At 37.5% G+C, this 22,625-nt stretch overlaps 2 protein-coding genes and 1 long non-coding RNA gene across 3 annotated transcripts; all 3 read left to right on the forward strand.

The window, feature by feature from the left end:
• The first annotated feature begins 52 nt into the window (after positions 1–52).
• On the forward strand, positions 53–3,574 carry LOC104235023 (large ribosomal subunit protein eL20z-like). The gene is made up of 4 exons (XM_009788692.2): positions 53–411; positions 1,535–1,616; positions 2,901–3,015; positions 3,304–3,574. The coding sequence occupies exons 1-4, from the start codon at positions 207–209 to the stop codon at positions 3,349–3,351; spliced, it is 450 nt and encodes a 149-aa protein (XP_009786994.1). The 5' UTR covers positions 53–206; the 3' UTR covers positions 3,352–3,574.
• Positions 3,575–6,182: 2,608 nt separating this feature from the next.
• On the forward strand, positions 6,183–14,880 carry LOC138872172 (uncharacterized). Its single transcript, XR_011400629.1, has 3 exons — positions 6,183–6,508; positions 9,501–11,725; positions 13,794–14,880. It is a non-coding gene; the product is annotated as an uncharacterized lncRNA (long non-coding RNA).
• A 5,304-nt stretch (positions 14,881–20,184) lies between these two features.
• LOC104235024 (uncharacterized) lies at positions 20,185–21,542 on the forward strand. The gene is made up of 3 exons (XM_009788693.2): positions 20,185–20,511; positions 20,554–21,105; positions 21,255–21,542. The coding sequence occupies exons 1-3, from the start codon at positions 20,185–20,187 to the stop codon at positions 21,540–21,542; spliced, it is 1,167 nt and encodes a 388-aa protein (XP_009786995.2).
• Positions 21,543–22,625: the final 1,083 nt, after the last annotated feature.

Consider the following 22,625-nt stretch of genomic DNA (forward strand, 5'->3'; position numbering starts at 1 on the left):
AGGGCCATGATTAGTCAATTATTACACCAGCACAGACGAATACCAGGTCACCAAGTAAGCAAACACAGAAATTAATCCAAATTCCAAAGTCAAAACCTGTTCCTCCTCACTTAACTCCCTGTAAATTCCCACAACTACAAGTTCAACTTCTACTTTCTTGAAAACTCAGACAACTAATTTCTGAATTCAATTATTGGAATTTAAATATGAGTGAAGACGGCAAGGACAGTCATCACCATCACCACCACTTCCTACCCCACCACCATGAAGGAGACCAACCACCGCCTCCTCCCGCCGCATATGGAACTTTTCAACCTCAACTGGTGATCGGTTTTCCTCAGCCAGTCCCTCCGCCTGGCGCCACCGCATCATCACCTGAATATTATGCTCATGGTTATCAGGCCGTTCCAGGTTCTTCTCTCACCCTCTGCTCCTATACTGTGTTCATGATTTTAATAGTTACTGCAATTAATTACTCAGATGCCGAAAAAATTCACCTGAAATACTTGATATTCATGATTTTCGTGAATTGCTGTTGCGTTTTTCAGTGATTATGGATGGTTTGACTTTATTTTGTCGATAAGAATCTTGTAGTAGGTTGGTAACAATAGTGAAATTATGATGAATTCTTGTAGAAACGGATTAATATCTCAAAGATTTATATCTCGAACCCAACCAGGGGCGCAGTTAGAAGCTCGATTATGGGTTCGCCCGAACCCAGTAGCTTTTGCTCAAACTGTGTATTTGTGTTAAGAAAATTCATTGATTATGTACAAATAATAAATTTAGAACTCAATTATTAGCACTTGAAGTCGTCGTTCTAAAAGTCAGAACCCACAAAGTTGGAATGCCGACTCAGCCTCTGAACTCAACTAGTTTAGGATTGAGGTATAGCTGATTGATTGATAATGGATTGACCCCGACTAATTTGATAGTTGATTGGTTGGCTGGAAAAAACCAACTCAGTAATAAAAATGCTAAACTTAATATATAACCTATTTCGAGGTATTAATCTTGGAGGATTGTTACTTTATATATTGGACTATTGTTGACTCTATCGTTTAAGCAAAGAATCAGTTGTATTTAGTAGGAAAAATTGGATGGCTAATCAGAATTAAGGCACTGTGCGACTATTACTGTCCCCACTTCAATTTATTTGACACTCTTTCCTTTTAGTCAGCCATAGAAAGAAATGACACCTTTCTATATTTAGTAACAATTCAACTTTAAAATGTCCATTTTACCTTTAATGAGAAGTTTTATAGCTAAACAAATATCTATGACTCATTTTTGACGACAAGTTTCAAAAGTTTTCTTTTTTTTCTTAAATTCTGTGCCCAGTCAAACACAGTATTGGGACGGAGGGAGTATATTTTTTAAGGCACTCTGGCACTGCAGTATGAATGTCTTATACTTCTAGAGCACACTGAGACTATTAGTGAGTTCGCTCATTTGGATCATCAATATTATATGTTTACCTGAAGTATGGACTAGTTTGATTTGATATTTTATGCTACTACTCTTGATATTTTAGGTTATACTGTTCCTGATCCTGAGGGAAGACCTGAAAGAGAGCATCGCCTTCCTTGCTGTGGTATTGGTCTTGGCTGGTTCCTGTAAGTTCCCCGTTATCCTTTCTCTTGCAAATCATTAGTCATATTTCAAGTTGAATAGTTTTTGCTTTGTGTTTTTAGCAACTTATGGTACTTCCCGCTTATCTTCCACACTCAAGTTTCAAGTTTAAATCCGACACAGTTCCTGGTTATTACTTTTAGTCTATGGTTGCTTTTATGTGTATGGAAGCTACACCTATAATGGATTCAATGCTTAAAAACTTAAAAGTTGAACGCATAGAGTGAAATTCTAGATCCGCCTCTGACGGCTATGGTCTATCTCACGGGCGAAGCTACAGTCTTGTAAGAGTGGTCAATTGACCACCCCTCATCGGAAAATTACACTGTATATGTAGGTAAAATATAAGATTTTAGAAGTATATAACATATATTGAACACCCTTTGTCGGGAATTGTTTTTGACTTCTTTCAAGTTTGAACACCCTTGGAGAAATTCCTAGCTTTGCCACTGGTCTATCTTCTCTATCCCTCTGCTCCATCATTGTATTTTCTCCTTCTGCGATCTACTTTCCCACAAGTGGATACACCAATTGTGTTTCTTATAAACTGCATGGTGGTCTTATATATGTGTATTGAAAGTAAAGTCACGACTGTTCCTTGAAAGCATGCTGGAAACTTCGTAATCTTGATGTTTCATATTCTCATCCAAAACATGTTCAGGGGAGAAATAACAAATAACTGCATCTTGAAAAGAATCATTAAAACAAAAGGTGAATTGATTAATTCATTCCATATAGTGGCTTGAAGCTTCAATGATGCTTGATATAATCTTTAATTTCCCCTCTGAGGTTTCTCCTTGTTCTTTATTGGTTGGAAAAACTCAAAAAAGAAAGGGGGGGAGCTCCTGCAGTTTCTTGTTTCTTTCATTCTCTAGCAAGGAGCTTTTTGACGAAACTTCTCATACTCTAGGAAGGAGGAAACATAAAATTTCTACAACATATTTATACTGATATCATTCACAGTAGAGATAAAGAACAAGCCATTGGACCTATAGTTTCAAAATGATGAATGATACAAGAGCTTCTGTTGAACTTTTTATTCAGATTTCGATTTCTTGACAGTTGTTATACTAGATCCATTTACGTTTAGCGAACATTGTTGAGTGGATGTTAGGATAAAGAGCTTGTCTTACTTGGTCAGTTAATTAACATAGTTTATTTTGGTCCCTATGACCCTGCAGTTTGACCTTATGTGTATTACTAAGGCTGTCTCACAGGATAATAATGATTAATGAGCTCTCTCTTTTACTTTGGTTTCATTTTTGAAGGTTCATAATTGGTTTCTTTCTCGCTGGAATCCCTTGGTATCTTGGTGCTTTTGTCCTGCTTTGTGCACAAATTGATCCTAGAGAGAAACCAGGATATATTACATGCACCATTGCGGTAAGTGTTCTTTTTCTCTTAGGCAATTGTTTCAGTTTTCGTTATATTAGTTATAAATTTGTGTCATGCTGGGTGAGCAGGTTTGATAATGGGGGGTTTGATTTTAAGCTGAAAACTAAATACGCCTTTTCTATCTACTGAGGCGAAGAGGAGCAATTTTTTCCTCTTCTTTTCTTAATCTTTGATGATCAATTAAAATGTTATCTTAAGATGTTGTCAGTGAAATGGCAAGCACCTAACAATGATCACCTTCTAGCTTAATACAATGTAATAAATTGCACATTGCAGGCTGTTCTTGCTACTTTTGTCCTCATATTTGGTCTGTCGAAGACTTGACTCACGAGATGTGACCAATCGGTATGCTATCTGGCTTGATTAACGTGTATCTTTTTCGAATATCCTGTAAAAATTGCACATCTTTGATTTCCTTCTTGTATATTAATGAAGATTCCAACACTGTCATGTACACGTGCTTGTGAAGAGTGATTGTGATTTTAGTCGTGGAAAGAGTATGCACTTGTAATTACTGGTAATCAATTGAATTTTATTATATATTGCACCAGAACTCTCCAGGGACTGTAAAGTAACTTGTATACCGATGGGTTAGATCCAGTGGAAACTCTTGTCCAGAAAAAGAGGCAAAAAAAAGAACCTATCAGTATTTAGGTAGGAGTTAATCTCTCTACCATTGGTATTGGACGATGTCTGTGTAATTTGATCGAAAAGGTTGGGTCGACAATGTGAAGACCGCAATTTCGACTTGGAATAATCAAACCTCATCACGAGTCACGTGGGCACCCCACCACATAGAATAATTGTGATATCCCCATTAAAATCTGACTTTAATATGAGATTAATCTTTTTTTCTTCACATTCGCTTTGATGTAAATGTTAAAATGAGTGTAAGTCAAGTCAATATATCAAAAAGGTTGGTCAACTTGGGTTATATTGCTAGCTCAAATCAATCCACAAAAGAATTTTGCCAAGAATGTAGGGGAAAAAAAGATAATCAAAACTATTTGATTGTAAACATAATTAACCTGTTCAATGTATTATGTTTTATCTACTCATTTGTATAGTTTAACAAAAACGCAAACAAGTAGTTTTGAATTTTTTATTTTATTGTTTTTTTTTTTGGGGGGTTGCACTTATGACTCATCTTCACCCTATTCATTTTGGCTAAATAAAATTATATAAATTAAGCAAATTACATAAGTTATCCCTAAACTGTGGACCAAATCCTTGTTACGCATTTTTTGCGGATAAAAATAACCTTATGCACTCAACCTTTCTAGAGAACATGTGTAATATCACACACCAATAAAGTCTTGGCATGTATTATTATTTTTATTATAAAATAAAACACTTAAAATTACAACTATACCCCTCATCTTCCCCATCTAAACCACCATGGCTGCCGTCTTCTTCCTCTCTTCACCATCAACCACCATAGCCTCTTCTCACACCTTTCACTTAAAGATAAAGCCACTATTAACTAACAAAAATTACTAGAAAAACACCCACAAAACCATCTTTTCCACTAAAATAGAATCAGAAATTTTGAACCCAGATTCGCCTCGTTTTTCATTTCTCTTTGGTAAGAGTCCAATCACAATTAACTGCCATCACCTTGTTTCAATTTTCTATTTGTGCCATTCCTACTCCCACAATTGAAGCAATGAGGTTGTAATATTAAGGTAGAAAGTACATTTCCTAGAGAAGAAGATTAATAACTTTACGATTCAGTATTTGAAAATTCACCCGTTAACAAAATTAAAGAATGTGCTTATGTGCAAAAGCTTGAGCTAAGCTTTAATGGTTGAGAAATTTTTCAAAAAATTTCACCTGTCCGGAAAATTTAATTTCGCCACCGCAAAAACTCAAGCTAAGCTTCTTTGCAAAAAAATATAATCTTCTATGCAAAAGCTTGAGCCAAGCTTTAATGGTTTAGGGGAGCTAACAAAAGCTTTAATATCTGAATCTAATCACAATTTCTCAGACAAAAAATATGCAAAAAGCTAAAAACTAATCAACGAGAAGAGATATGAAAAGTCATGGTGGGTTTATTTGATAAGAAGAAGAACTGAGAGGGGAGAAAGTGGCGTAGCAAGGAATTCTGCCAAGGATGTTCTAACTTTAAATAAGTCAATAAATTTTTTGTCGATGAATGGTGTACCAAAAATTTTAAATCAAACTACGCAACATTTAGCTAAACAATAAAAAAATTAAGAACTATAGTTTTATAAATCAAAATTAAAATAACAAAAGGACAACATTTGAAATTTTACTAATAAAAGTAATCATAAAACTAAAGTAAAGAGAGAGTCGAGAGAATTTGTACTTTATAGAGAGCTTTTGTTGAAGAAATTTTTCGAGAGCTTGACTTTTAAATTATAAAATTTATTTTAAAAGTAGCTTTTAGTTAAAATATTACTTTCAAGATTAGTTGTTTATTACTACACAAGTTTTAAGTTTTAAAAGTTATTTTATTAGAAATTTTTTTAAATTGAAAAAGAATCAAATAGACCACACATGGTGGTTTACGTTTAGTTTTGGCAAACAAAATAAGCAGAACATTGAACCCGTAAATCACACGTCACTTTGAAAACCTTGAACCGTAGGGCTGTCTCACTCAACTGTGTTAAGAGTGTTCAAATATAAGATATAACCATATAAAGTTGTACTTAACTTATATACGCAATATAATTTTTCGGCGAAGAGTGTGCGCTTGACCACCTTGACATAAGGTGGCTACTCCACTGGTGGAGAGAAGTGGGTCTAAGTGTTAAGGAGCAGTCGTGGCAGATTTGTGAATTTTTTAAACAAGAGAGAAGATGACCCAATTTAAAATTTTAAAAAATAAAATATAAAATAATCGACATTGTGAGCACCTAATTTTTGACCACTCTTAGATTTTTCTAAACTCCCTCACGTCGTTTAGCACATACCTTACCACCAACACAATTATTCCCTCACATACTTTACACTAACCATACACTCATTTTTCACTTACAAAATTATTCCCTACCCCATTCTCCTTTATTCCTCATCCCACTTTTCCTTGTCCCCCATGCTTGTCCCCATCACATGTTCCCCACTCCCCCTTCCCTCATTCTCCCTACTTAAAACACACACACGAACGGAAAAAAAAAGGAGAAGAGGGCACAAAAAAAATGGAACTCACTCCCTTTTTCCTCTAGGAGCAAGCCTTAAAAACTAGCAATTAAATTCCACCGAAAAATCAGCAAAAATCAGCCTCAAAACACTGCAAATCCTAGCCAAAAAATTAGTCCAAAAGCAGCCATAAACCACCATAAATCATCCCCAAAAGCTTCAGCAAAATAATCTCCAATCAACATCACAAATCACTCAATTTTCGGTTTCTTTATTGCGGAGTTTTAAGGTTCCGGCTACAGTCCGAATTCTATTTTTGTTATATAATCATGCATCAATAGCAGTGCCATTACTTGAAGAACCCTTTCATCTATAAAAGGTCCAATCTTTTTATCTTGTTTGCTTTGTCTGTTTATTGTTCCATTTAGATGATATGTACTAATATGCCTCTTTGCTTGGATCTGTTATTCTTTTTTTGAGCACATGATTTTTCTTACTTGTTAATTCTTATCGTTAAGTTTATTAGCCTGTATTGTTGAGTGAGAATCTAAAAGGAAAATTTTAGGGAAAAAAAATAGAACTTAAAAATGATGAGGAAAACGTGATGGTAACATTAATGTATTTGGATCCTAACATTAGTTTTATCATTTGGTCGAATTAATTTCTAACATTGTTTTAACTGACTTATAATAATTTTATTAATCCTTTAATAATCCTCTCTTGACTTGTGGTAGGTACTAAATAAAATACTTTCATAACTCTTGAGCATCATAATAATCCTAACTTACGAAATAAGTAATTTAAAATGCTTAGGCAATTTTAGGCGTGTCTTCAAAAGTTGACCATGTGCTCTTGCACGATCCTTGGTTAATATCAATTAATAAAATAGTCATGTGTGCATTCCCGCTCCTTGACTCTCTAACTAACAAATTACATTTAGCCATGTGTTCATACTCGTGCCATGGTTTAAACGCACATGATAAAAGGACCTTGTGTGCTTACACGCTCCTAAGCCGAAATTGATAAAATTTGATTAATTATTAAGCGGTACTAGACAATAATAATTTAAGGCAAATAAATCACAGTTTATCTAGAATTAATTTAAGCCAAGTTTAAGTCAATAAAGCGACCGTACTAGAACCACGGGACTCGGGGAATGCCTTACACCTTCTCCCCGGTCAAAAGAATTCCTTACCCGAACATTATTTTTGCAGACCAATAATAATAGAGTCAAACGTTCCTTTGAATAAGGATTCAAATAAAAGGTGAATTGGAACACCGACAAAAATCAATTCCAAGTGGCGACTCTGTAAATAAAATAATCCCTACTCAAATTTGTCACTTCAATTGGAAAAACTCTTTAACCCACAATCCTTAATAACACATTATCTTTTGGAGGGTAGAAAAGGGGTGTGACAGCTCTAGCGACTCTGCTGGGGAATATACATAATAAGAATTCGAGCTTGTACATGTTGACTTTTTATTTGGCTTTATTAATTTTGTAAATATTGTGATTTATTTGTGCCTAATGTGCTACCCGTTTGCTTTTTATCATTTTGATATTGTTGAAATGTACATATAAACTGTTTTCTCACACACCCCCTCTGAGTCTTCTTGAAATTAAAAATTGGGCATTTGCTTGACATAGCCCACTTTCTTTGAGATAGCCGAGGTGCTTGTCACTCGGTGAAGGATTTTAGTCACACATGTTTTTAGGCAGGGAGCACCACCAGTTAAGCCGAAAAGCAATGCTACCGATACACTGACCCTCCTCGGCTCAAGTTGTCTGCTCGAGTAAGCCAGTCTAGATATCTTCTCCACCAGGATTTAAACCTAGAAGAACAAACCTCATGCCGGATATCCCTAGTAGGTTCGTTTTATGTGCATCACGTGCATTTAACTTAGCGAAACTCGGCACAGGGGCCGGGTCCGTATAAGACAGGTATCCTCTTTGAGACCATCATGTCCACTTATGTGCTACTTGATACATCATTTGGAAAGCTTGCTTACATTGTTGACCGGATTTAGAAAATTAGTTGAGCGAAAGAAGAAAAAAAAGATTAAAAAAACGTTCCCTCGTTTTTGGTACAAATAATCCGTTTTTCCAAGTCTTGGACCGAACTACGCGGGTTTGATTCTCACCGAATGTGAGATACGCAGGCAAACCTCATCGGTTTCGACCCCCAATTTTCCAAAAAAAAAAGAAGAAAAATCCAAACATATTCTCTTTTTCCTTAATTCCTTCTTAGAAATCTTTCCTTAGAAAATAAAAAAAAATCAAAAAAAAATAATTTCTTTCAAAAATAAATAAAAAAGTCAAAAAAGAAAACTTCTTTCAAAAATTCCAAAAAAAGGATTGAATTCCGAAATATTGTTTTTCTTTCACAATTAAAAGGAAAAATTTCAAAATTCAAAAATGTTTTATTTCTTCTTTAGAAGTCTTTCTTTCAAAAATTTCAAAAAAAAAATCAAAATTTAAAAACAAAAAAAAAAAATTTGCTCTTCTTTAGAAGTCCTTCTTTCAACAATTCAATAAAAAAATTTGAAATCCAAAAAATATCTTTATTTTTTGAAGTATTTCTTTCTAAAAAGAAAATCCAAAAATATTTTCCTTGTTAGGAGCTTTCATGGAGTTATTTTGTATATCAGTAAAAAAAAGAATGAGAGTTAATTTGTTTACTTTATTTCTGATTTTTCCGAACTACGTAAGATCTAATTCATGCGGCGTCATGATACGTAGGCAATCCCCATCGGATTCGATCATAGCCATAGAATTAATTGAGTGAAAAAATAAACCAAAAAATATAAAAATATTGAAAAAAAAAGAAAAAAAAAAGTGATACAAACAGGAGAGAAGAGGGAGTCATGATAGCTTCTAGCTCGAGGGGGCGCCACAGGTCATTCAACCAATCATACATTCTTCCTAAGGTCCCACAACACTATTATCCCCATCAACATGTTGTTTATGCCATGACACCGCCTCCCTATGCGGTAATGAACGCGCAACCCTACCCGCGACTACAACATTATCTGCAAAACCGAGCTCCACTTCCCAGAAATGACATCCTTACCAAGCTCCATATAATCCTCAACCAAATGATCCTCAATACAATCCTCGCCCAAGAGATCCTTTCAGAAAGAATCAGTTCACCCCTATTGGTGAATCGTATTCAAGCTTGTTCCAAAAGCTAATCAGGCTAGATCTATTGCAGCCAGTGGCCCCAAACTGGCCGAACCCCGAGTCCCCCTCGCACCGAGCTGATTCTAGATGTGAATACCACTTTGGAGAAGTGGGACACAGTACATAGGACTGTTGGACCCTTAAAAGGGCAGTTGAAGATTTGATTGAAGCTGAAAGAATTATTTTTCAGGATGAAGAAGCTCTTGATGTGATGAATAATATGTTGCCTGCACACAACATCGGGCCAATAGTCGAAAAGATTTGTGAAGATGAAGAATTTGATTCAACATTGAAGGCCATTGCAGCCATTGCTAAGACAGAAGAACAAAAACAAAAAAAAAACGGTCGCCAAGCCTGAAAGTTCCCCGTCAGACGGGAGTCTCGGTAGCCGGTCTTGCTATCCTTTCTGCGTCCGGATTATCTCAGGGTGTGATCCGGATGTTTTACTTTATTGTCTTACTTTCCGATGTAAACCCTTCAAAAATTGAAATAAAAAATCCAAAATAAAAAAAATCAAATGAAATTAATATTTCATTGTCCATGAATGTCTATTTTCTTAATCTTGTCACTTTTCTTATTCTTTTTTTTAGTTCTGTTAAATGCAGATTTCAATAACATGACATACTTGCGGACTTCATGCCCAGATCGTGAAACGCTGTCAGAACTCGGAATAACGAATCAAGAGTAGGTTGTAATGAAGATAGGTCCAACGAAATAAAACAAAGAATCGGAATAGCTAAAGGAAAATTGGCTTCAGTTTGGAAAGGTCCGTACATTGCAACAAGAGTACTGCCAAAAAAGTGCGTTATACTTGGGACACATCGAAGGAAATGTCCCTATAACAACTGTCAATGCAAATGTAGCCAAAAGGTACTATGTTTGGTCCTCCATATAGTATTAATATTCTCCGGTTGGGATGACGAAGACTTTCATTCTTGCTACCCAAACACTATCAACCCTTTGCAAACCCTTTGAGCCGGTTGCTCTTCTTTGATTACCCTCTTTGGAACCTGAAAGTGTTATTAAAAAAATAGTTTTGAAAAAAAAATTAAAAAAAGAGAAAAAAAAATACAAAAAAGGGTGGAAGAAAAAACAAAGAAAATGAAAAAAGAGGAAAAGGAAAGGAAAAAGAAGGAGAAAACAAAACAAAACAGAAGCAAAGTTCTCTGAACTACGTTCGACTTGATTCCGAATGGATACGTAGGCAGTCTCTCTTTGGGGTTCAGTCACACCAAAATAAAAATTCAAATTCCCCCAAAAGTGAAACTGGGGCAGATGTTATAATGGTTCGGCGATGGTTTGCCTGAAAGATTCCAATGTTGTAATTCAGTCCAAACTTTTTTTTACCCCAAGTCATGTTCAAGTCCTTCCGATCAATCGGTAAAGATGTCCAAAATTGGAGGATACAACTACTTGGATCCAATGCAATCAAATGAGAAAAATAAAATGAGAGAGTCTTATTGGTGAAAACTCACACAGGCACCGTGAGGCAACGGTAAGTAGAGAAATTAAAATGAGAGAGTATTGTTGGTGAAAACCCACACGGGTACCGTGAGGCGACAGTAAGTAAAGAAATCAAAATGAGAGAGTCTTGTTAGTGAAAACTCGCAAAGAGCACTATAAGGCGATGGTGAGTAGAGAAATGAGAGAGGTCAGCTCGTGAAAACCCACAAAGGGCGCCCCTGATCAAAAAGAGGATTCTCACAACCATCGGCATCGACAGAGTCCTGGATAGGTTTCTCGATTTTGAAGCAAAAGTTGTGATGAGTTTCTGAGAGTCGGACGGTTTAGACAGATCAAGCATCTAGTCCAAAAGACATGTCATGTTCATTGAAGTCCGCATGTACTCCAGATAAATCCTTCTTTCCTTTCCTCGAAAGGGACACTCCTTGTTTTAAACTCATTCTCCATTCCATTGTTTGTTTTCTTTGAATCCCTTTCGGTTTAACTCTATTCCGAAACTAAGACAAAGAAAGGATGATAAATATGATTTACAGGGTTCTCATTTGATACAAGCTAATATGCAAAAAGGCACCCAGCCTCGTCAGGGGGCATAAGTCAGCATCGATTGGCCATGGCGGCCGATGCTTCGAAATTAAAACTCTTGGAAGGAGAAAATCAAATTGAAGTGCCTATAAAGGCAAATGAAGTTGAAAAGGTTGAGTCCCACATGGCCAACCATCTCGGCAAAAGTTTTGAAAGCCAAGGTCTCCAGAAAATAATACAGAGCAGTCAAGCATCTCGGTGCCACGCTGACAAAATTAGTTCTTCGACAACAGTGGTCGTGAATCAAACTATCCAGCGTATCAAGGCCACAAACCAACCACCACTTTGGAAAACTGACAAATTTTTCTTTGTTTGAAGCAGGAACAAAGCATGCAGAATGGTGATTCTAAAAGAATGAATGTCACCAACGTAAGCTCCTTAAAATCTCCATTTTTCTTTTACTTTTGGCATACATCACTATTGTTCACACCTCCTATTTTTACGTAGCTTAACCCAGGTAGAACCTTTTCGCCTAGGGTGATCCAGCTAATAGTTCCGGGTAGAAGTACTATTCGCTCAGGTTGTTTTTATGCAGCTTAACCCAGGTAGAACCTTTTCGCCAGGGGGATCCAGCTCATAGTTCTGGGTAGAAGTACTCTTCGCTCAGGTTGTTTTTCCTCAGCTTAACCCAGGTAGAACCTTTTTTGCCTAGGGGGATCCCGCTCATAGTTCTGGGTAGAAGTACTCTTCGCTCAAGTTGTTTTTCCTCATCTTAACCCAGGTAGAACCTTTTCGCCTAGGGGGATCCAGCTCATAGTTCCGGGTAGAAGTACTCTTCGCTCATGTTGTTTTTGCGCAGCTTAATGGTAGAACCTTTTCACCTAAGGGGACCCAGCTCATAGTTCCGGGTAGAAGTACTTTTCGCTCAGTTTGTTTTACATAGCTTAACCCAGGTATAGCCATTTCGCCTAGGGGGATCCAGCTCATATTTCCGGGTAGAAGTACTCTTCGCCCAGACTTAGTTTTCGTAGCTTAACCCAGGTAGAACTTTTTCACCTAGGGGGATCCAGCACATATTTCCGGGTAGAAGCACTCTTCACTCAGGTTGTTTTACACAGCTTAACCCAGGTATAACCATTTCGCCCAGGGGATCCAGCTCATATTTCCGGGTAGAAGTACTCTTCGCCTAGGCTTAGTTTTCGTAGCTTAACCCAGGTAGAACTTTTTCACCTAGGGGGGTCCAGCACATATTTCCGGGTAGAATCACTCTTCACTCAGGTTGTTTTACACAGCTTAACCCAGGTATAACCATTTCGCCTAAGGGGATCCAGCTCATATTTCCGGGTAGAAGTACTCTTCGCCCAGGCTTAATTTTCGTAGCTTAACCCAGATAGAACTTTTTCACCTAGGGGATCCAGCTCATATTTCCGGGTAGAAGCACTCTTCGCTTAGGTTGTTTTACACAGCTTAACCTAGATAGAACCATTTCGCCTAAGGGGATCCAGCTCATATTTCCGGGTAGTAGTACTTTTCGCCCAGGCTTAGGTTTCGTAGTTTAACCTGGGTAGAACCTTTTCCCCTAGGGGGATCCAGCTCATATTTCTGGGTAAAAGTACTCTTTGCCCAGGCTTAGTTTTTGTATCTTAAACTAGGTAGAACCTTTTCGCCTAAGGGATCCAGCTCTTATTTCCACATAGAAGTACTCTTCGCCCAGGATTCGTTTTCGTAGCTTAACCCGGGTAGAACTTTTTCGCCTAGGGGCATCTTGCACCTATTTTCGGGTAGAAGTACTCTTTGCTCAGGCTTGCTTTTCGTAGTTTATCGTAGGTAGAACTTTTTCACTAAGAGGGATTCAACATTTTTTCCGTAATACAGGGTGCCAACCCCTGGTTACATTCCTTTTCCATCATATAGTGTACCAACCCTTAGTTATATTTCCTTACCATAGGGTACACCAAATCCTAGCTGTATTTTCCAACATAGGGTCTCCACTCCCTAGTTGATTTTATTTTAGACATAGGGTATCCACTCCCTAGTCTCCTTCTCCAATATAGGGTCTATATTCCCTAGTTGATTTTATTTCATACATAGGGCCACCGCTCCCTAGTCTCCTTACCAGTATAGGGTACACCAATCCCTAACTATTCTTTTTCCAACATAGGGTTCCCCACTCCTTAGTTGAGTCGAGCTTAAATGCATGGTACACCACTCCCTAGTATCTTTGTTAATACGGGGTACACCATTCTCTATCCATGTTTTTCCAACATAAGGTACACCAATCCTTAGTTGAGACACCATTTAGACAATCAGGATACACCATTCCTGAAGAATTATGTTTTCCTAGGGTACACCAATCTCGACACTTTATTGCTTTTAATAAAGTAGTTTATAATTTTATTACAATAACTCACAAAATTTTCCTAGGGAAAACTGGGGCAGAAAAATTTCGTTCGTTTGTTTGTTTTGGTGTCTGAGCAGGTCTTACCTCAAGGTGCAGGGTTCAAGATGACCAAGAGAAGTATCAAAATGGAGAAGCAAATAAAATAATGTGGATTGTTCAAGACATGACTGAATTCACGAGCATTGCATTTTTCCGTTTTGATCAGAAGAAGTCGTAGAAGAATGAACTAGCACCTATAGCTAGCAAGCATCAAGGTTCAGATCAGAGTCTGCGTGGAGAACCAGTCAAGAATCAAGGACAAGTTTCAAAAGACTCATAGATAGAATCTTTTAACTCATAGCTGATAGGCTTGTTTAGTTTCTTTTTGATTTTTGATGTAATAACAGACTTACGGACCGGAGCATCGACGGAACCTCACTCGACTTCTCAACTTATCATTCCATAATTCTGGTTGAACTACACGCGACTTGATTCCCCTATATCCCGGGATATGAAGGTTGTCCAAAACCAAGACTCGGTTGCACCCTTTCTCTTTTCTCTTATCATTATTTCTTCCCTTTCGAATAAAGATATGTTCAAAAATTAGTCATATCGCTCATCTTGTCTTTGCATCAAAACTCTTCATGTTTCCAAGCAAAGACGGGCATGCTGTGAGCACCTAATTTTTGACCACTCTTAGATTTTTCTAAACTCCCTCACGTCGTTTAGCACATACTTTACCACCAACACAATTATTCCCTCACATACTTTACACTAACCATACACTCATTTTCCACTTACAAAATTATTCCCTACCCCATGCTCCTTTATTCCTTACCCCACTTTCCCTTGTCCCCCTCACATGTTCCCCACTCCCCCTTCCCTCATTCTCTCTACTTAAAATACACACACACGGACGGAAAAAAAAGGAGAAGAGGGCACAAAAAAATGAAACTCACTCCCTTTTTCTTCTAGGAGCAAGCCTCAAAACAGTGCAAATCCTAGCCAAAATATCAGTCCAAAAGCAGCCATAAACCACCATAAATCATCCCCAAATGCTTTAGCAAAATAGTCCCCAATCAACATCACAAATCACTCAATTTTTTGTTTCTTTATTGCGGAGTTTCAAGGTTCCGGCTACAGTCCGAATTCTATTTTTGTTGTATAATCATGCATCAATAAGCAGTGCCATTACTTGAAGAACCCTTTCATCTATAAAAGGTCCAATCTTTTTATCTTGTTTACTTTTTCTGTTTATTGTTCCATTTAGATGATATGTGCTAATATGCCTCTTTGCTTGGATCTGTTATTCTTTTTTTGAGCACATAATTTTTCTTAGTTGTTAATTCTTATCGTTAAGTTTATTAGCCTGTGTATGTCACACCCCGAACCTGGGCCTAACGTAACACGACACTCGGTGCCTAACTGCATGTGACCGAGCGAACCAACTGGCTAACTGAATCAACATGTGATATCATAACATACTAAATGCGGAAGATAAACTAACATATGTTGATATACTGAAAGTTTGGATGATATAAATCAAAGTGCGGAAATACTAATATAATTCTAAAACATATTTGTAGCCAACATAGCTTAATATGAAAGTCTGAGACTCTGTCTAACTGTTACTCTAGTCTATGAAGTCTCTATTGAAGTACTGAAAACACTGACTATCTTTAAATACTGAAAGGCTGTAAAGTAATGATAATGCCCCGAAAGAACTAGGGATCACCAAATAGCTGGTACGAGAATCCTAGCGCTCTACGTCGTCGACCTGTAAATCATTACCTGCATTGTGAGATGCAGGCCCCGGGCAAAAAAGGGACGTTAGTACATTTGAATTGTACTGGTATGTAAGGCAACTGAAAGAAAGAATTATAAATGCTGAAACTGAAACTAAGCTGATATCTGAGAATTGATAATTGATAACTGATATGATAACTATTGAAACTGAAACTAAAATGATAACTGATAACTGATAAATGAAATGATAGCTAATAAATGATAACTAGACTGATAACTGATAACTGAACTGATAACTGATAATTGAACTGATAACTGGTAACTCATATGATAACTGATAACTGAACGGTGACTAATAATTGAACTGAAAGGAAGTAAGGATATGAATACTCCCTCTTCTGAATGATGAACAACCTGTTTATCTGAATATTAAACTGCGGCCTCAGGCCCAATATATATATGTGCACAAACTACGGCATCAGGCCCAAGTATACGTATACATAACTGCGACCTCAGGTCCAAAATGCTTAAAGCATAAACTGCGGCCTCAGGCCCAAAGATGTATAAAGCATAAACTGCGGCCTCAGGCCCAAAGATGCATAAAGCATAAACTGTGGCCTCAGGCCCAAAGATGCATAAAGCATAAACTGTGACCTTCGGCCCAAGTACAAGTGTTCAACATTCAGGGATTTAAAATCAGGAACTGAGAATCATACTGCAATATATGATAGTGAAATACTGAATCACATTGAGTTACATAATACTGGGATACTGAATAGGACTAGACTGAGACATGTATTCTTGAACTGATTATGAACACTGAAACTTCAACTGTTTATGGCATACTGAGTAATCTATACTAAGACTCGGGGGCATCAAACTCAAGTCTATATTGAATACACACTGAGCTTACAACGTTCAGAATGAAAGTCATGAACGAGTTATGAAGCTATAGAATAGAAGCTCTACAACTATTCAAGGAACTAGGCTTAACTATATGAGGCAATTGATACGTCGTAAAAGAAATGTAGTGTAGGGAGAATCATTAATATTCCCAAACATAGAGAGTTAGCCTCACATACCTTAACTTCCTGCTCTTGAGCATAATACAACATTCGCCAACCCCTTCAACTTCAATATATATCAATACAAGTCAAATGGATTCCGTATTAGCAATAATACTCATGTTTTGGTCAATTAGGCATTTTCTAAAACACTTGGTGGCATAAAGCTTCATAGTCCTTATTAATGGTGTCTCTACACCCAATAACCCATTCTTTTGCTCCTAGATAAATTCTAAAGTCTCAAATAGTTGATTATTCTTTATCACCCATAAGGTAAACAACACCCTTAACCAATAATCAACAATCAACAAGCCAAACCTATAATTGTTCATGTTTTTCTATCAAACCCATCAACTCATATCTCATGATGAGTCAATAATCATTAATCCAATGCTAGAATCAATTAGAGGGTAAAGACATTACCTTTTTGATGTTCAATCTTCTTGAATTCGAGTTCTAGGGTTTCTTCTCTCAACAATGATGCCCCAAATGAATATCTAATGATATGGAGGGTTTACCCATGTTAATAAGATGTTGGTATATTGAAATTAACTTAGAATCACCATTAGAACTTACCTTGGGTGGTGGGAGGACCCTTAAGGAGTTAGGTTTTTGAGAGTTTCTCTTTCTAGAGCAAGTTTTTATGTTTTGGGGCTGTGGGGGACGAAATATAGCTTTAAAACGACCCCCACTAGCGCACCTGTACATCTGAAGGCCTGCCCGCACTACTGACCGCGCTAAACAGCAGTAACACTGCCTCAAAATTAGCGCGGCCGCGCTAAGGGTGCGCTACCGGCGCGCATATCGCATACTATTCTGTAAAACACGCATAACGTTTTTCACAAAGATCTGTTCGGGCTCCATAATATATCATTGGAAATCTTTTTCAAAGTCCTACGACTTTCATGCTTTGTGTTTTCCTAAATGCCTTACTCATTTTCACTAAAACCTACTGGAATATGAACCTTCTGCAAACTTAGTCGATTTTGTCAAATCTTATGCACCTCACTTTCCATCTTGATTTTGAAATAACTATTTTCACCCATAATCATCTCGATGGGACTTTACATGCCCAAAATATAACCTTACTACTCCTTTAACTCATTCATACCTGAGCCAAATTTACGGGGTGTTATATTATCTCCCCCTTGGGATCTTTCCTCCTCGAATGATTGTCCTGACTGTAACTTCTGCTAACTTCGAACCTTAAACGGGTCTGGTGGAAACATGAACTTTCATTAACACTTGTATACTAAACTGAATGAATACCTGATTACTGAACTGTTGCAATACTAAACTGAATGACTACTGCATTGACTGAATATTGGTCTTCCATGGATACGTGAATACTGAACTAATATGGATATATGAATATTGAACTGGCACGAATATTTGAGTAATCTGAGTACTAAGTTGGCATAAATGTCTAAGTATTGGACTAACATGAGTATCTGATATTGAGTTGACATGAGTATCTAAGTACTGAACTGACATGAATATCTGAGTACTGAACTAACATGAGTATCTGAGTACTGAACTGACATGAGTATCTGAGTACTGGAAACTTGAATGTTATAACATGAAACGTGAAATATTGGCTGTACCACCACTAATTATGGTGGAAACTCCAACTCATAAGCTAATTGACCGATCCTTCGCAAGAATCTATATGGCCCAATATAGCAGAGACTATGCTTCCCCTTCTTCCCAAATCTCACAACGCTTTTCATAAATGAAACTTTCAGAAACACCCAATCATTAACTTGAAACTCTAAGTCTCTATGCCGCACGTTCGAATAGGACTTTTGGCAGCTCTGAGTTTTCTTCAAACGCTCTTGAATCAGCTTAACTTTCTCCATTGCCTGATAGACTAAATTTGGTCCCAACAATTCCTCTTCACCAACTTTGAACCAACCAATTGGTGATCTACACCTTTGCCCATACCGAGTCTCTCATAGTGCTATCTTGATACTAGAATGGTAGGTGTTATTATTAGTAAGGTCAACGAGAGATATGTGATTATCCCAATTACTTTAATATAAAGGACATATCCTCAATTGTTTGAATGATGCGCTCTGCCTGGCCATCTTTCTGAGGATGAAAAACTTGTGCATAATCCTTTCTTAAAGGACTTCTAAAAGTTCATTTTAAACTGAGCACCACAATCCGAAATGATGGACAACGGAGTCCCATACATCAGGCGATTTCCTGAATGTACAACTCAGTATAACCTTCTACTGAATCTGTAGTTTTTACTGGCAAGAAGTGTGCTAACTTGGTAAGTCGATTTACGATCATCAAATCAAATCATGCTTTTAAAATGAGCAAGATAATCCCGTTATAAATTTCCATATTTACCATCTCCACTCAAAAGTATATGTATCTTGGGATGAAAACACTAGACTTTCTACTGCTCGACTTTCACTTGCTAGCAATTCGGACAATTGGCCATAAAGTCTGCGACGTTCTTTTTCATGTCGTTCAACCAATAAATCTCCTTGGTCATGATGCATATTTGGGGAACCTGGATGGAAAGAATATCTGGGATTATGGGCTTCTAACATGATTTCCCCTCTTTAAGTCCATCTATGTCTGGAACACACAATCTGTCTTGGTACCTCAAAGTACCATCATCTCCCCCTTATTCAGAAGCCATCGTTTTATACTTGTGAATCTACCCTTTCAACTGCAACACGTAGGGATCATCAAACCGTTTCTTCTTCACTTCGGCTACTAAGGAAGAACAAATTCTGTTCTGGACAATAATTCCACCATCTTCAGAATCCAAAAGCCAAACTCTTTGCTTGGCTAAGCGGTGAACTTATTTCACCATAGTTTTCTTGTTTGTCTCAATCATGAGCTACACTTCCCATACTTGATTATCATTCTAAGCACTTCCTGAAAACACTTATAGCATTATTGCGATCTAAGTCTTTGACTTGTACTCCACAATTAGAGTCTTGTGCAATGGATTTACCCTCATAACACATAAATAGGCATGGTTTTATAGCTTTTCTTTGATCACTTTATCATCAATAACTAAGCTCGGTGATCATTCTACTCACTTTGTGTTTCTTACACATGCTATACATAATCCCTGTGGTAATTATACAATTTTCCCTCATTACCAAACTAATTTTCTTTTTTATATCCCATGCTGACTATTTGGGTTTCAAATCACTAACTGGACTTACAAAAAAAATTTGCATTGCATCTGAGTATTCCCTTCTCTCTAGGAAGACCATGAATAGTCGTTTTTCACAGAGATCTGTTCGGGCTCCATAATATATCATTGGAAATTTTTTTCAAAGTCCTACGACTTTCATGCTTTGTGTTTTCCCAAATGCCTTACTCATTTTCACTAAAACCTGTTGGAATATGAACCTTCTGCAAACTTAGTCGATTTTGTCAAATCTTATGCACCTCACTTTCCATCTTGATTTTGAAATAACTATTTTCACCCTTATGAGGAGGGAGGCATAGGTTTCAGGTCCCTACATGATGTATCCAAGGCCCTTTTCTGCAAATTGTGGTGGAATTTCAGGACTAAGCCTACTTTATGGAGTGCATTTATTAGTCAAAAGTACTACAAGAAACTAAATGCAGTAATTGTACCTTGGAAGCGTGGATCCCACGTGTGGAGAAAAATGCTATAATGTAGGGATTTGATTGAGCACCAAATCTACTGGAAACTGAGAATGGGATCAACACAATTCTGGTTCGACAATTGGACTGAGATGGGAGCCTTATATTTCCAAGTGCTTGCAGAGTTTGGCATCGATGAGGATATTCATAATGTTAATGATCTGGTTGAAAATGGTATGTGGAATGTGGATAAAATGTTTGAGAGCCTACCTGAAGATTTTGCACACCACATTGTGCAGAACATTAGACCACCAACTGAAAGTTTACAGTTAGATACTCCTTTCTGGATGCTTGAAACAAGGGGACATTTTACAGTAAAGTCTGCATGGGATTACCTGCGAAGAAGAGCCAACCCAAGATTAGCTTACAAGATGATATGGGTATAAGGTTTACCTTTCAAGATATCATTCTTCCTATGGAAGGTGTGGAAAGCCAAACTGCCACTTGATGATTTCTTGCGTAGACTAGGATACTCCATGCCTTCTAAATGTTGGTGTTGTGCTGATCCTAAGGAGGAGTCATTAGTACATTTGTTCTTCACATCAAATACAGCTAGAAGTGTTTGGAGTTACTTCATGAGGAGAGCAGGAATTGCATTAGATGGGTTGTCATTACATCAAGCAATTACTAAGTGTTGGACAGCACCAATAGTACCTAGATTGAAGCCAGTATTACAAGCTTTACCTGCATGCATAGTATGGGAACTCTGGAAAAGAAGAAACAGTTTGAAATATGGAGAAGCAGTGTCAGTGAGTAGAGTTATTTACCAAGTGTCATATACTTTGCAATCGCTGGTCAAACTGAAAAAGCCAGGACTACAGGTGCCTCACAAGTGGCTGGACTTACTGACAATGATAGAGCAATACACACCTCGACTGAAATATGATAAAGTGTTATGGGAATTTCCTTCAAGAGGATGGATCAAAGTGAATACGGATGGAGCATGTAGAGGGAACCCAGGAGGAGTTCAATTGGTTTATGCATAAGGGATGAGGCAGGTGATTTGATATATGCAGAAGGAAGGGAGATCTCTGAAGGAACTTATAATGTATCAGAAGCAGCAGCTATTGCGGAGGCATTGAAGATGTGCAAAAGTCTTAATTATTTCCGGATATGGTTGTAGACAGATTCTCTTCTATTAAAGAACATTATAGAGGAATCATGGAATCCTCCTTGGTATATAACTGAACATGTAGAGGAGATTATAAGACTGAAGGAACAAAGTATCATCAAGGTCACTCACATATTCAGAGAAGGGAAAACATTAGCAGACCACATTGCCAATTATGCTCTAGATGAAAGAAATACTGAGTGCCATGGTTTCTGGGATCTGGACTCAAAAGGAAGGAGGATCATTAACGAAGATAAGATGCAATGTCCTTACATAAGAGTAAAGGTTGCAAGGAATTAGGAGGACAAGGGGAAGGAACAAAGCCAAAAAAGAGATAAATATGGAGTGGAACAAAGGCAAAATGAGGAGGAGAAACGGAATGGACTTAACTAATCAGCAGGGTCGAATCCTATGGGAAGAGATCTTGATGATCTTCTATTATACTAACATTTGGTGTTTATGTGTAGGGAATGGTAATGTGGAGATGACTTATCATGATTGTCAATTTCATTGGGTGGTATTAGTACATGGTACTCAATACCTTGAAAGAGATATCGTGATATGCATAAGCAGGGAACATATGATCAGAATGCCCAGATCGATTGCATGGGGCACTGAAGTCGAGTCTAATGCACAAGTTGTGATACACCCTCAAGTATCACAATGCTTATGGCATTCAATGATGCAAATTTTCGACAAAACCTCTGCTAAAGAACAAAAGCAAATCAATAATAGAGCACAAAAGGGATGGCTAAAGGCATTGGAAACATATCCAGCATGGGGTGCAAGCGTGCATTCAATTCCTTGGATATACAACCAGCATGTTGTACAAGTGCTTAATTTCGATGAGAATCTTGCCATTAAACAAAAGCCATCGCAGCTTTTAGCATGTGGAGCTCGCCAGATTCCAAGAAGAGATGGATACGAAGGCCAATGCTGTCTTTTTGATATTTTAAATGGATACATGCTTCATCAAGGACATGGAATACACAAATGCTTTCTACCATTATTATATGAATGCATGTTTCAAGATGTTTGGGTCCTAGAGAGTACTCGGTCGACGAGCTACAAGAGTTGGGAGGACATTGTAAATTAAAATAGGATTGCACGCCTGTTTTTCACAAAGAATTGCACGCTGGCATACACATGGGAAAGAAGGAATGCGCACGGGGTTTCGATAACAAAAAGCTGGGACATGGAACTGTTGTCTGGCAGTGTAACGCAAGCTGGACAATGAATTGGAATATGCTATTTTGGTCAAGCATGATTTCTCACGTTTCTAGAGGGGCATGCATGGCATACACATGGATGCAGAAAGACATGCACTAGTACATTGGGATGGCAATGCTGTCGAGAAAGAAAGGACAACAACTGGATTAAGAA

Source organism: Nicotiana sylvestris, chromosome 6 (genome assembly GCF_000393655.2).
Source record: "Nicotiana sylvestris chromosome 6, ASM39365v2, whole genome shotgun sequence".
Lineage (NCBI taxonomy): Eukaryota > Viridiplantae > Streptophyta > Magnoliopsida > Solanales > Solanaceae > Nicotiana > Nicotiana sylvestris.

Coding starts and splice junctions, on each gene's coding strand:
- LOC104235023 (XM_009788692.2), top strand. CDS start 207: ATGAGTGAAGACGGCAAGGACAGTCATCACCATCACCACCACTTCCTA. Junction 412..1,534: donor TGGTTATCAGGCCGTTCCAG/GTTCTTCTCTCA, acceptor TTGATATTTTAG/GTTATACTGTTCCTGATCCT. Junction 3,016..3,303: donor ATATTACATGCACCATTGCG/GTAAGTGTTCTT, acceptor TGCACATTGCAG/GCTGTTCTTGCTACTTTTGT.
- LOC104235024 (XM_009788693.2), top strand. CDS start 20,185: ATGGGATCAACACAATTCTGGTTCGACAATTGGACTGAGATGGGAGCC. Junction 20,512..20,553: donor TAGCTTACAAGATGATATGG/GTATAAGGTTTA, acceptor TTCCTATGGAAG/GTGTGGAAAGCCAAACTGCC. Junction 21,106..21,254: donor ACCCAGGAGGAGTTCAATTG/GTTTATGCATAA, acceptor ATATGGTTGTAG/ACAGATTCTCTTCTATTAAA.